Source organism: Prunus persica, chromosome G5 (assembly GCF_000346465.2).
Source record: "Prunus persica cultivar Lovell chromosome G5, Prunus_persica_NCBIv2, whole genome shotgun sequence".
NCBI classification, from domain to species: domain Eukaryota; kingdom Viridiplantae; phylum Streptophyta; class Magnoliopsida; order Rosales; family Rosaceae; genus Prunus; species Prunus persica.
The window spans coordinates 5,274,698-5,290,357 of NC_034013.1; the positions used below are offsets into that span (position 1 = coordinate 5,274,698).

Consider the following 15,660-nt stretch of genomic DNA (forward strand, 5'->3'; position numbering starts at 1 on the left):
TCATTTTGCCATGCTTCAACCATTAGTTTTTCCTCCTCCTCCTCCTCCTCCTTCATGCCAGTGGCTATTCGATCTTATTCCTTGAGCAGTAATCTTGCTTGAACGATTTTGCCTACATCATTTTCAGAGAAATAAAGTATTTCAGAACCCATGATTTTTATTTTTATGTTTTGCCCAGCTTAAAGGGGAGGAGGTTTTTTCACACACACTGCCATGGTGTCCTGGAAATTTTAACCTGAAACCCAAGTAAGGACCCTTTTTTTTTTTTAATCTTTGTTCAAAATGTGTGTCTCAAGTTGGGAGCTTATTAGGTCGTGACTTGTGTGATACCACATAATTGGAAGAACTCAATAAATAAATAAAAGCTCGTTACCACAAGTTCACAACCACAGGTCCACAGGCATCAATTTGGTTGTAGAACCGACCCCCTGTTCACCAGAAAAGCATCAGTTGATTTCCCTTCCGTTTTTCTCGGTCAGTTTTTTTTGTGTTTCTGGGAATTTTTTCCCAGACCCAAGTGAATCGATTAATTCTAGGTAGAAAAAATAAATAAATAAAATATAATAAAAAACTAGTTCAAGACACTCAAAGGCTTCTCCGACATCCTCATCTTGGTTCACCCACATAGAACCACCTGATACCCGCCACTGGAAGAGTGAGTATGAGTTACTAGGGAGCAGGTTTGAGGCAATACAGCACAAGTATGAGGGGTACGGGGATGATGTGTTGCCACGCATTCTGTTTTGGGTTGATTCTGATCCTGAGTCCTCGTCTTATTTCTGGATTAGTCCAATATCTGCTCTGCCTTCACTTTGTCTCATCCCCGTACCCTTTGTCCTTATATCTGCTCTGCCTTCAAATTCGCATTCATACTCACCTCCAAAATCAGATCAAACACCTCCAGAATGACGGAGCTTGTGGATTCCCACAAGCCATATTTCCTGTTGTTTTGTGTTTGCGTATCTCCTCTTAATACATTCCAACTTGGACTTAAGATCATGGTCTAGTATCAAGTCTAGCTGATATTTTCCACCACTGTATTTTATCATCTTTCCTTTCCATGGCTCTTCACTCACTTCAGACACCAAAAGTTCCAAACCCGCCTCTGAAGACATTTCATCTGAATAGTCCACCTCTGAATTGCCCACCACCAAGCAATTTTTCAGTTTGCCCAAACCCTCCCCCTACTTTTGCTCTATGTCCTCCACCATTGCCTTCCACTGAAGCTCAGCCGCTTCCCCATCATCCTCATCTTGTACATATTTTATAATATCATGTGGAAACAAAGCATCTGGCTTTATTATGCCATTGCCACCTCTTAAATTGCCTCCTCATCCTGCTGCTGCTGTTGCTTTCACCTCCTCCAAGTCCTTCTTAACCACACAGCCCCCTCTGATTTTAAAGAAGTATTAATGTTAGAATTCTCTGTCTGTATAGTATTTTCAGATTAGGAATAGGTGTATATTCTGGAGATTTTAGCTAGAGAGAATGAAGAGAAATGGGGAAGGCACTGTTCTATTGAATTCTTACAATTTTCAGCTTACATAGTGTGTCTGACAGAGAGAGAAATGTGATTCTCTCCTAACAGAATTACAGCTGTCACCCTATTAGGTGCTTACACGTGTCATACTAAATCTAAGCTAGAGAATCCACCTAGACTATGATCTAATGGTTCTCATTACATCATTTAAAATAGACTTAACAGAAAATAGAAAATGACTTCAGCTCTAAGAAATCTGTAGAAGGATTATATTTCAACACTCCCTTTTAATCCTTTAGCTGATTTCACTCCAAGCAAGCTTCTCAACCTCACAAACCGATCCTTAGGCAGAGCCTTAGTCAAAATGTCTGCTATCTGATCTTCTGTCTTGCAGTGCACCAGTTCAATTTCTTTTGCTTGAATGGCTTCCCTTATAAAATGAAATTTCCTGCTGATGTGTCTTGTCTTTTGGTGATGAACTGGATTCCTTGCCATTGCAATTGCAGAGGTGTTGTCACATAGAATTGGAGTCCCTTCTACCTGTTCTTCACCAAAATCTTCAAGCACAAATCTGAGCCACTTAGCTTGTGAAGTTGCTTCTGCAGCACTCACATACTCAGCTTCGGCTGTAGATAAAGCAACTGTGTTTTGCTTGATGGAAGCCCAAGAGAACATGCCTGAGCCTAGTGTGAAGGCATATCCTGAGGTGCTCCTCATATCATCCTCACTCCCAGCCCAGTCACTGTCACAATACCCAATTAGAGTAGCTGTTTTCCCCTTTGCAAACTCAATTCCAAAATCTAATGTGCCTTGTAGGTATCTCAGCACCCTTTTAGCAGTTCCCATGTGTTTCTTTGAGGGATTGTGCATAAACCTGGCAAGCAAGCTAGATGCAAACATGACATCTGGTCTTGTGGCAGTCAGATAAAGCAGCCTTCCTACAATCTGTCTGAATTCATTTTCATCTGCTGCTTCACTTCCATCTTCTCTACACAATTTCTCATTCACCACTAATGGAATTGCCACTGACTTGCAGTCTCTCATTCCAAACTTCTCAAGAATTTTCATGGCATATTTCTTTTGATGAATGAAAATATGCTTATCAGTTTGTTCCACTCCCATGCCAAGAAAATGGTGCAACAGACCCAAGTCTGTCATCTCATAGTGTTGCATCATATCTTGTTTAAACTCTTCAAGCATTTTAGGACAGCTTCCAGTATATATAATGTCATCTACATAGAGTGAGACAATGATAATACCTGAGGTGTCACTTGTTTTGATATAGAGAGTAGCTTCACTTAAGCTCTTCTTAAAACCTGCAGTGTTGAAATAGGCATCTATTTCATCATACCAGGCCCTTGGGGCTTGTTTCAGTCCATATAGAGCCTTGTTCAACCTGTATACCTTGGTTTCCTTGCTCTCTTGAACATATCTTTGAGGTTGTTCAACATAAACTTCCTCTTTTAGAATGCCATTGAGAAAGGCAGACTTCACATCCAGTTGAAATAGGTTCCATTCCTTTTGTGCTGCAAGGGCTATCAAGGTTCTGATGGTGTCAAGTCTTGCCACAGGGGCAAATGTCTCATTATAGTCGATTCCAGGCTTCTGTGAATAGCCTTTAGCCACAAGCCTAGCTTTATTCTTCTGCACAGTACCATCTAGGTTCAGTTTGACCTTGTAGACCCACTTAACACCAATTACTGGTTTGTCAAATGGCCTGTCAACTAATTTCCATGTATTGTTCTTCTCAATCATCTCGAATTCAGCCTCCATTGCACTTCTCCATGATTCATCCAAATCTGCTTCTTCAAAGCTGTCAGGTTCTACAATGCACATGTTGCATTGTGTCATGATGTCATTAATACTCCTCCACTTGTGAGGTGTGTGATCAAACCTTTGAGTCTCATCAAGCATTTCTTCCCCTTGAGGTGCAATTTCTTCTTCCATCTGCATTTGAGTATCCAAAAACTGAGATTGTTCATCTAATACCCTCTGTTCAGTTTCTGCAGTACCTTGATTTCCATCTAGCATAGGCATTCTCACATCTGCATTGCTAGGATTCTCCCATTTCCATGAGGCTTCTTCATCAAAATAGACATCCCTAGACAAGATAATCTTTCTAGTCTTAGGATCATACAGTCTATAGCCTTTTTTACACAATCCATAGCCCACAAAAATGCATTTGTGACTGTTTTCTTCCAACTTGTGTCTCAAAACAGAAGGAATAAGTACATGACATAGGCATCCAAACACTTTCAAGTGTGCAATACCTGGCTTTCTTCCTGTGTAGGCCTCAAATGGTGTCATTTTCTTAAGAGACTTAGAAGGACACTTGTTGAGAAGGTAGACTGCTGTATGAATAGCTTCTGCCCAAAACTCATATGGAAGACTCTTTTCATGTAGCATAGACTTTGTCATCTCAATTACAGTCCTGTTCTTCCTCTCAACAACTCCATTTTGCTGAGGGGAATATGCTACAGTCAGCTACCTTTGTATTCCAGCCTCACTGCAGTATGCAAGAAATTCATTTGACATGAATTCTCCACCTCTGTCACTTCTAAGTGATTTCACCTTGTGTCCACTCTGCAATTCTGTCATTGCTTTGAACTTCTTGAAACATTCAAAAGCATTAGATTTATTTCTGAGAAAATAAACCCAAGCCATTCTTGTATAGTCATCAATGAATAACAGGAAATATCTGTTTTTTGACATTGATGCAATCTGCATTGGACCACAGATGTCAGTGTGAACTAATTCAAGTGGAAACTGAGCTCTCCAAGTAGATTCTGCAGGAAATAAGTCTCTATGCTGCTTTCCCAGCTTGCAGCCTTCACAAACTGCAAAATCCTTCTCTAGACTAGGCAGTCCATGAACCATGTCTTGATTTGCCAGCATCCTGATGCTTTGATCATTAAGATGGCCCAGCCTTTTATGCCAAGTCTGCAAACTGTGAGTCACACTTGCTCTCAGCACCAACTGAGTAGCAGGTACCATTGTGAGAGAGAAACACCTATTACTAGTCATTGGAACCTTAGCTATAGGATTTTGCAGTGACCAATCATCAAAAATTGTCACCATTCCCTTTCCAAATACTAAACAATACCCATGTTCCATCATCTGACCAACACTGAGCAAGTTCTCTTCTAAACCAGGCACCAACATCACTTCTTGAATGTGTTTTCTGCCTGTCTTGGTTTCTATCACAAGTGTGCCTTTTTCTGCAACTTGAACTGTCTCTCCAGTCCCCATTTTCACTTTAGAAGTTACATCCCTTCGAATATCTATCAGTAGCCTTTCATCTCCAGTCATGTGGTTACTACAACCACTGTCCACATACCAAGAATTGTTCAATTTCACACCTGTTACGACATTGCATGCATAAAACAATGTTCCAGTTACTTCAACCTGATTAGCATAATTTACCTTCTGCACAGGTTGATTTCCATGGCAATCTCTAACCATGTGACCAAACTTTCCACATCCTCTGCATTTTGGTTTTCCTTCAAACCAGCACTTGCCATAGTGCAGTTTTTCACAGTGCTTGCAAGGTGTTTTAGTTCCATCATTTGATGCATTTGGTTTGGGATTAGAATTGGACTTGTTATTCCAATTCTTCCCATTTTCCTTCCAGTTCCTCTGAGACTTGTTACCTCCAGAAGAACTTCCATTCTTAGAGCTTTTACTCTCTATGTTCAGGCTAGAAAAAGCCTTTTCTGTGGAATTTTCAGTGTGCCTATCCAATCTGAGCTCAAAGTTCTTGAGAGACGCAACCACTTCTTGAATTTCAAGAGTGTCAAGATCCTTTGAATGCTCAATCACAGAACATATAGAGTCATAAGATCTAGGCAAGCTAATAAGCAATTTCTGCACAACTCTTTCTCTAGGTAACTCTTCACCATAACTTTTCATTTGATTAATTAGATCAAACAGTTTAGCAACATAACCAGAGAATGACTCATATCCTTCATACGAGTGTATTCAAACTCTCTACGTAAGCCTTGTAGCTTCACACTTCATACCTGTTTATTGCCTCTAAACTCCTGCTTCAGAATATCCCATGCACCTTTTGAGGTTTCTTCATTCACTATTCGGGGAAAAATTTGGTCTGAGACTGCACCTTGGATCAGTCCAAGTGCACGAGCATGTTTCATCAAAGTCTCAGCCGATGTAGACTTCTCTTCTTCAGCAGCTTTAGATCCTTCTTCCTTTCCTTTTTCCTTCTTTGGATCTGAAGCATCAAAACCATGTTCAACCAAATCCCACAGTCCATGAGATTTCAGAATGGTCTTCATTCGAATGCTCCAAAACTCATAGTTTTCTCCATTGAAAACTGGTGTACGAAGCTCAGAAGAGCTTGATCCTACCATGTTAGACATCAGATGCAGCTAGAAAAGCTTCGTGAAGTTTTGAGTGAGCTCAACGTCAGCTCAGCCAAACACCAGCTCGATTCTCACAGATTCACGCCCAACAAACAATCGAACCTGGCTCTGAGGCCATGTTAGAATTCTCTGTCTGTATAGTATTTTCAGATTAGGAAGAGGTGTATATTCTGGAGATTTTAGCTAGAGAGAATGAAGAGAAATGGGGAAGGCACTGTTCTATTGAATTCTTACAATTTTCAGCTTACATAGTGTGTCTGACAGAGAGAGAAATGTGATTCTCTCCAAACAGAATTACAGTTGTCACTCTATTAGGTGCTTACACGTGTCATACCAAATCTAAGCTAAAGAATCCACCTAGACTATGATCTAATGGTTCTCATTACATCATTTAAAATAGACTTAACAGAAAATAGAAAATGACTTCAGCTCTAAGAAATCTGTAGAAGGATTATATTTCAACAATTAACGCTGGTGGTAACTGGCCAAGGGCACCAAAAACTCCTTCCTTAGCCGTTCCCACTCTTCTAATACATCTGATTCTGGAGGCAAAAGCCTCCTCTCAATGCTTTCATGCAGAAAAATTGTCACATCCCGGGATCGGCTCCGCCGTAGCACGATATTGTCCGCTTTGGGCCCCCCTCTCTGCCCTCACGGTTTTGTTTCTGGGAGCTCACGAGCAACTTCCCAGTGGGTCACCCATCCTGGGATTGCTCTAGCCCCCAACTCGCTTAACTTCGGAGGATGGGATTGCTCTAGCCCCCAACTCGCTTAACTTCGGAGTTCCTACGACTCCGAAGCCAGTGAGCTCCCAAAAGGCCTCGTGCTAGATGGATGCGGGTGCGCACATATAAGGCACATCACCCCCTCTCCGTTGGTTGATGTGGGATCTTACAATCCACCCCCCTTAAGGGCCCGACGTCCTCGTCGGCACACTCGCACCACACGGCAGAGTGGCTCTGATACCAAATTGTCACATCCCGGGATCGGCTCCGCCGTAGCACGATATTGTCCGCTTTGGGCCCCCCTCTCTGCCCTCACGGTTTTGTTTCTGGGAGCTCACGAGCAACTTCCCAGTGGGCCACCCATCCTGGGATTGCTCTAGCCCCCAACTCGCTTAACTTCGGAGTTCCTACGACTCCGAAGCCAGTGAGCTCCCAAAAGGCCTCATGCTAGATGGATGCGGGTGCGCACATATAAGGCACATCACCCCCTCTCCGTTGGTTGATGTGAGATCTTACAAAAATGGCTCTGTAGAGGCCGCAGTCTATGGTTCAACACTCTACAGCCCGGGATACCAAAAGATCAGCATCAATTTCGTGGTGGCTATCACCTTTGCGGTGGAATTTATATCAGTCAAATAATCAGATGGCTTCATTTTGAGCTTGTGCTGCTTCATTTTTTCGATATCAGAGTTCAACAGCTCCACAAATATATGTACAACTTTTGTAACAATCTGTAATGTGGGTCACTGTCGTATACCTATCAGGATGAAGATGAAAATGAAGATGCCCAGCAGCAGCATCAACGTCGTTGTCTAGAACTAGAATGTGGTGCACAATCATATCGACAAGTGTATCCAAACTCGCAGTCCGAGGCAAGTCGGCAATAGCGTGGAGAATTGCGGACTTGAATTGCAGAATGATATATTTAAAGATGTTACTCTCGGGAAAGAAACAACCGGTCACACTGGAGAAAGCGACCGGTCGCCACAGTTTGGAGCTGAAGATGGTGCTCTCTATGAAGAAACAACATGCCGCACTGGTGAAAGCGACTAGTCACCACAACCTGGCGATGATGAAATCGCTCTATGTGAAGAAGCCACCAGTAGCACTGGAGAAAGTGACCGATCGCCACAGCCTGAAAAGTGTGGTAGTGGCCCTTGTGATCCGTGTGTAGCTGAGTTCGATGCAAGACCTCCCTCTCCCCAGCCATTGCTTCAATCAAGTAATGATAGTGAGATAATCTCTGATGATCTATCTATGCCAAGCTATGAGTTGTGTTGCCCAAGGAATCCACCTTAGAAGGGGGTGAATAAAGTTAATTGTTATTTTGAATTTAAACACATATAAGTAAATTGACATGCACAATAATAAAGAGATAGGGAAAGAGAGATTCAAACTCAGAGATTTATACTGGTTCTCCACCTAACCTACATCCAGTCCTCAAGCACACCACTTGAGAGTTCGATCCACTGTTGAAAAACTCCTTGCAGGTGGAGTTGAAACCTTTGCACTGTCAGAGCACACCACTCCTTCACAGCTAGAGCACACCACTCTAAGATACAAGATGGAAGACACCCTCTCACCTCACAGGGTCAAACCAGCCCTTTTTACAAGTTTGAATGAAATAACTCTCTGAACAAAAATCTCTCCTATTTGAGAGGGATATACAATTGAACCTCACATAAAGATAACTCTCCTTTCTGAGAGGTGATTACAGACGTAATTTTGGACACTATAACTCTTGAATGAATTTGAACAAGGAATAGCTTAAGAGAAAATGATATTCAGAGTATGATGAATGCTTGTCAGCTTGAATGAATATGTTGAATTGTTGTCTTCACCAAAAATCTGAATACATATTTATAAGTATGGAAAGATAGATGTTGGAAAGATAGAGCTATTAGGAATATAGCTGTTTGGAAATATAGCCATTAAAAATATAGTTGTTGGAAAACGAATCCGTTGGAACAGTTGTTCACCCGTTTTGTTTTTAATCCTGTAATGGAATGGCAAAGTTCCCTATTGCCTTGAAAATCGTTGACTGGTCAAGAAGCCAACTTTCTTTGGTGTGCAAGCGTGCCACTGCTAGCAATAAAAAATCCTAGCAGACTTCTTTGAAACAAATAACTTGTGCCCCAAGTTACTGATTTCTAAACAAGCGATTATGAATTTGGGTGAGGAATATCTCCCAAGTAAGTTCTTTTCCTGCCTCAGGCTGGTGAGGACTTCATAATTTATCACAGTATAAAATTGGTAGTTCTGGCCAGAATAGATGATGATAATAAAGTGGACTGTTTTAGGCAGAACTCCCTTTTACAAAATTTAGTACAAAATTTTACACTTTATAAATTGCATAGTAAAATACATGAGTAACCTTATTTCACGTTATTCACTGAACATGGTACACGTTTTTATATTTATTATTTTATCAAAAATTGAAAAATAATTAAAGATGTAAACCAACTTGATTTGTCGTGAAAAATAGGCAATTTTCCATGCTTAAAAAATAATAGTGAAGATTGAAAATTAACTAAAAACATAAATAAATTTATCCAAGGAAGAATTAAATAGGAAATAAAGAAATGATTATAGAGATTTAAGTAATTAAGCAACAATTTATTTCACGTTATTCACTGGACATGGTACACGTTCTTATATTTATTATTTATCAAAAATTGAAAAAATAATTAAAGATGTAAACCAATTTGATTTTTGATGAAAATTAGGCACTTTACCATGCTTAAAAAATAATAGTGAAGATTGAAAATTAACTAAGAACATAAATAAATTTATCCAATGAATAATTAAATAGTAAATAATGAAAATGATTATAGAGATTTAAGTAAGCAACAATTTGAAGGGGAATTTAGTAATGTAAGTACTTATAATGAATAATAAAATAATCAATAACATTAAATAGATTAAATAGAAAAGAAATAAATTATATCGAGTAAGTAAGTAACTGATCAACAATATAAAACAATAAGTAATTATGTTAATTTCTATTTTGAGAAACTGCTCGCAAGTATTATAAATACGAGATTCCATAGTTTATAATCATAAAGTGATGACTAGTGTGGTGGTTAAGTGACTGCAGATCTTAGAGAAGCAATTTTTTTTTAAAGCACAGCAATACCAAACTAAGGGCCCGTTTGGGAGTGCTTCTGTAACAGTTAAACAAGATCATAATTTAATTCAGAGATTTATGTCTATTAGGACTATAATTAGGATTTTATCTTATTTTCTAGTTTAACTATACTAGGGTTACACCCTTATATTATAAATACTCCTTTTGGAGAATGACTCATATAAGGTTTCCCGCTCAGACATAAACACAAAACGAAACGTTTACAACTCCAAATTCAATTCTGCAGCCAGAGAAGCACAGACTGTGAGAGAGAGAGAGAGAGAGTGTGTGTTTGTGTGTGTGTGTGTGTGAGAGAGAGAGAGAGAGAGAGAGAGAGTGTGTGTGTGAGGCAGGAAGAGTAGGATAGAATGAAGTACGTTTTGGTAACAGGTGGTGTGGTGAGTGGGCTGGGCAAAGGCGTCACTGCCAGCAGTATCGGCGTCGTCCTCAAAGCCTGTGGCCTTCGCGTCACCTCCATCAAAATCGGTCTTCTTCTTCTTCTTCTTCTTTCTTTTTTCTCTTTCTTTCTTACTGTCTCTACTATAAATGCTTCAATTTTTTTCTTTATTAATTTGATTTTGGTTCAACAATTTGCAGATCCATACTTGAACATAGATGCTGGCACCATGTCTCCCTTTGAACATGGGGAGGTTTTTGTTCTCGATGATGGTGGAGAGGTATTTCGCTTTGGACTTGTTTTCCTTTTTTTGGTTTAAATATTTATGATACACTTAAGCAGTGCCAAGACAGTACGTAATACTTCACCTTGCCTTTGAAATACTATCTTTATGTTTTATGCTGCTGCTGTGCCTGAGTTTAAACTTTAATCATAATAGGTTGATTTAGACCTCGGCAACTATGAACGATTCCTAGATGTCACTCTTACCAGGGACAACAACATTACCACTGGGAAGATATATCAGGTGTGGGCTTATATTTTCCTAATAGGGATGTGTCTCCATCTCCCCTTCATGAAATGTTGATTTTTTTATTTTAATGGGTTCCTCATTTTTATTTTTGAAATCAGTCTGTCCTGGATAAGGAGCGGAGAGGCGATTACCTTGGAGAGACTATTCAGGTGATGATACAAAATTACAAATGTTAATGAGTCATAACTTTTTTTTTAAAATTTATTTTTTTTATCACTTGCACTACTGATGCTTGGCTTCCTGCCATGTTTGAGTCGATTTAGGTTGTTCCACACATCACTGATGCCATTAAGACCTGGGTCGAATCAATTTCTCTCATTCCCGTCGATGGAAAAGAAGGCCCTGCAGATGTTTGTGTTATAGAGTTGGGTGGGACTGTGGGTAAGCGATAGTTAAAACATAGATACTTTATATGACTCATTGTTCTTTCTCTGTGTTTATGTGCAAGAGCTAACTATTTTCTTTTTTCTTAGGTGACATTGAATCTAGGCCATTCATTGAGGCTCTGCGCCAATTGTCTTTTTCAGTTGGTAAGGTTGTGGTGTATGCTGTTTTTGGAATTTTAATGGTTCTATTTATGAGATCATTTCTTCGCCCACATGCTTGATTTAGATTGGTGATTATGTTTTTATGTTGTGTGGTCAAAATAGATCATCCAATTACTGCGGTAGGAATATGCAGTGAGATTTGATAAGGACATGTGATTGTTGGTCCAATATGTTATGAGCGCTAAACTTGATATACTTCCACTGTTTAAACTTCATCGAGAGCTTGCTGCTTTGCTTTTTCCGGTGTATAGATGTAATGGAATGTGGGATATCCAGAACTAAAAGTAACCAATTATTTCCATATGGAGTTGATATCCACTTGGATTTGAACTTTCATTGTGTTAATGATAACTGCTTATGTGGATTTAATTCTTTCCTCAGGGCAAGAAAACTTCTGTCTTATTCATGTGAGCCTGATTCCGGTACTGGGTGTTGTTGGAGAGCAAGTAAGACTTTGTACTTAATTGTTGAATGTTATGTTTCTTCATTAGTTCCTCATAGTAGTTTGTAATCTTAGATATTAAAGTTGACTACATCTTTTGAAGAATTTGATTCATCTTTTTTTCTGGATGACTGACTCTTGCTCTCTTTGTGTATGTGTCTGTGTGCGTTCATGTAGAAAACAAAGCCTACCCAACATAGTGTGCGGGATCTAAGAGGATTAGGCTTGACTCCTCATCTATTAGCATGTCGCTCTGCGCAGGTACTTCTTTTCATATATCTTGTTCTTACACTCACACAAGTCAAATAAGCAGATAAATTTAGCCTGAGAACTTTCATTAGGTCCCATTTAAGTCTTGCTTGGACACCTCATATTGGTGCAGTGTGGCCACGTGACTCCCTTTCTATTTTATTCTATCATTATTTCGTCAAGATTAAATTTGGTGGAGATGATTTTTTTTGTTTTTTTGTGTGACTATATTGCAGCCATTATTGGAAAATACGAAGGAGAAACTTTCACAATTGTGTCATGTTGCAGTAAGTTGCTGAATTAATTCTATTTGGGTTTTTTTCTCATCAAACTTTGTTTTCTTGATTACAAGTTTTATATTTTTCATTTTTGTTTTCTTACAGGCTGGTAATATTCTCAATATCCATGATGTACCAAACATTTGGCACATTCCTCTCTTACTTAGGGTGGGTTAATTAACAATTCTGTCTCCTTGGAGGCTTAAATACCTATTTTACATTTTGTCTAAAGTTTTGTTCTAACTATTGTTTGACACGTTGCTGTTCAGAACCAAAATGCTCATCATTCAATTCTTCAACAACTAAATTTACTAAGGTAAGTTTCACCGTTTACTTCAGATTTAAGGCTTCAATTTTGGTGCTGGACTGATAATTAGCATCAGCCTGTTTAAAATTCTTCCTGTGTAATGAGAACAAAACAATCTCTACGTAGAATTATGCCTGACTTGGACTCCTTTAGTTGATATTTGTGCTCTCTCTCCCTCCCTAATGACTGCAATTGTGATTATAGACTACATTTATGATTCATTGTGATGCTCGAAATGCTACATATATAGATTACAGGAAGGTTGGCTATGTTAACTTACTGGTGTTTAATGTTCTGTTTCAGCATTGCTATGCCTCCTGATTTAAGAGATTGGACCAAGATGGCAGAGACTTACGATAATCTCACAAATTCTGTGAGTGTTATTAGATAAATGTGCAATGCTCTATTTTGGAACATTATCTCTTTTATTTTTCGATTCATCCGATGATAATCTGTTGATATTTGCAGGTGAGGATTGCCATGGTGGGGAAGTACGTTGCCTTTACAGATTCATATCTATCTGTAGTGAAGGTGTGATGCTAACTTCTGTTCTATTTTTTCGTTGGCTGGATAGATGGTGTATATGATCTCTAGTTTAGACCTTAGAATTTAGTTATTCATATAACATTCAGTTAATATATGAGATAGTGCTGCTATGTCTCCCTGTTGCTTTGTGCCGTACATGCTTGTTAGATTATTTTGTTGTTAATAAATCGCCAACTTTACGTCTGGCTAAACTTTCTTGCAGGCCCTTTTACATGCTTGCGTCGCATGTTCTTTAAAGCCATCAATTGACTGGATTGCCGCTTCTGACCTTGAAGACGACAGTGCCACACTGGTATTGAACCACATCATTTGTGCTGATTTGCTTTAATATCATGTTCATATTATCTTTACTTTAGATTTGTCTTTCTCCTACAGACACCAGAAGCACATGCTGCTGCATGGGAGACTCTACAGGTACGCTTTAAGCTAAATTATCATCCCCTCGCCAGTACAGTTGAGGGTCTGGGTAATTATGTTTCGATCTGTTCTACATTTGCAGAATGCTGCATGCATCTTGGTTCCCGGCGGATTTGGAGATCGTGGAGTGAAAGGTATGATATTAGCTGCAAAGTATGCGAGAGAGAACAATGTTCCTTATCTTGGGATTTGTTTGGGCATGCAGATTTCCGTGATTGAGTTCGCAAGATCCGTAAGCGACATTTCTTTCACTAACATGTTTTCTTCTAATTTTAAGATCATATATCACCCGTAATTTAATTACTTGTTTTAGGTTTTGAGTTTAGAAAGGGCGGACAGCACAGAGTTCGATGAACATACCCCAAATCCTGTTGTAGTTTTTATGCCCGAGGTACAAATTTATGGTGATGCTTTCCTATTCAGTTATGAAATACACATGGCTGCAACATTCTTCCCGTGATAGTTCGTTCTTTTATGTCTGCATGTAGGGTTCAAGAACACATATGGGAAGAACAATGAGACTGGGATGCAGAAGAACACTTTTCCAGACTCCTGATTGTATTACTTCAAAGCTGTATGTTCATTACTATTACTACGTTCAACTTGAGATATACAAGAGATAACCTGTCTGTTACTGAAAATTCAGATTATAAGTTCAGTTACCTTGTTGCATATTTATACAGTAAAGTCGAGGCAGGTGCCATGTGTTCAAACACTTTCGGTCTGGAAGAACCCATGGCACACGCAATTGAACTTTTACCTTTACTGCATTTATGCTGTAAAACTCTTGAACTTTGTTGGCTAGTTTATTATTTTGCAGGAAGTCTTTCCTGACATCTCAACTATATGTTGTATCTGTGACTGCTTATATCAAAACTAATCCCAGAAGACTACCACTTTGAAACTTCTTAGTTTTCCACTATTAGCATCCACTTTTAACATTGGTAATCTGTTATCGCTATAAATTTCTAGGTACCATAACTCGGAGTATGTGGATGAACGGCATCGGCATAGATATGAGGTTGGTTGTAATTTAGTTCAGGTGAAACATGATCTTTCACAAGTGCCTTTATGTGGTGGACATGGTATGATTCCGTCATGATGCAGGTGAACCCAGATGTTATTGGAATTCTTGAAGAAGCGGGCCTAAAATTTGTAGGGAAGGATGACAGTGGAAGACGAATGGAGGTGGGTTTTCTTCTGGTCTTATGCTCACTTGTAGTGAGCATTTGTCAGAATTTACTTGGTTATAGTTGCACACAATCCTTTCTTACCATTTACTGAAAAGGATTGAATTTGAATATTTGACTTTTTACATGATTTGTGTTACTTTTCTGTTCTGCAGATTTTAGAGCTTCCAAGCCATCCATTCTATGTAGGAGTGCAATTTCATCCAGAATTTAAATCACGGCCTGGGAAGCCCTCAGCTCTCTTTTTAGGTACTAGTACAAACAAGTGAACTTTAGATGTCATATACTCACATTTCTTGTTATTACTGGGAGACATTTATAGCTTGCATCTTTGAATTACTATGTTTCTCTGCTGTATCTCTAGTGTTTGATATGGAACTTGGGACATGCTTGTTTTGAAGTACATTACGGATTGTCTCCTTACAATTCCCATTTACATTCAGTGAAGCTCTATCAAGTCATTTAGTCTCTGTACTTCATTTGACATCTGTGACATTGCAATTCTAGGTCTCATCTTGGCAGCAACAGGGCAGTTGGAAACATATCTTGACCAGCATCCAAATACAAGTTGACAGCATTGAGTCGCTGTCTCAATATTCCCAGATAATTTTTTCAAGGTAGATTTGAATGTGGATGTGGATGTGGATGGTGCCTGGTGTAGTAAAAGCTAATGTCTTATCTAATTTTGTTACTTTGATCAGTGCACTCGCATAGTTTCAAACTTGAACATGGATCGCCCTATGAGGAAAGTTTACGATGAAAGTGGATCCTGATTGCGGAGCTAGCATCTTATCTTACTGTGGTTACACGATTTATCGTGCTGCTCAGTTCGAAGCTTATTCAAATTCTTATTTTTCGGAAGGACTTCTGTAACTCTTGGAATTTTCTTTTCATCATTTATTCACACTTAAAATATGCAGGCATTTGATTCAACCCTAAACAAATGACAGATTATTGTTTTAAAATATTTTATTTTGTTTTTAATTTATCAAATAGAAAATGTACGTGTAAAGTTCTTTACTTTAGTAAGGCCAAATGATTGT

The 15,660-nt window shown here is 39.0% G+C and overlaps 1 protein-coding gene across 1 annotated transcript; it reads left to right on the forward strand.

The window, feature by feature from the left end:
• LOC18776465 (CTP synthase) lies at positions 10,218–15,253 on the forward strand. Its single transcript, XM_020564248.1, has 21 exons — positions 10,218–10,388; positions 10,548–10,634; positions 10,739–10,789; positions 10,904–11,021; positions 11,114–11,170; positions 11,570–11,634; positions 11,808–11,891; positions 12,116–12,166; positions 12,263–12,325; positions 12,427–12,473; positions 12,768–12,837; positions 12,933–12,995; positions 13,213–13,302; positions 13,386–13,424; positions 13,510–13,659; positions 13,741–13,818; positions 13,916–14,001; positions 14,400–14,448; positions 14,535–14,615; positions 14,773–14,866; positions 15,125–15,253. Exons 1-21 carry the CDS (start codon positions 10,338–10,340, stop codon positions 15,187–15,189), a joined length of 1,539 nt encoding a protein of 512 aa, XP_020419837.1. The 5' UTR covers positions 10,218–10,337; the 3' UTR covers positions 15,190–15,253.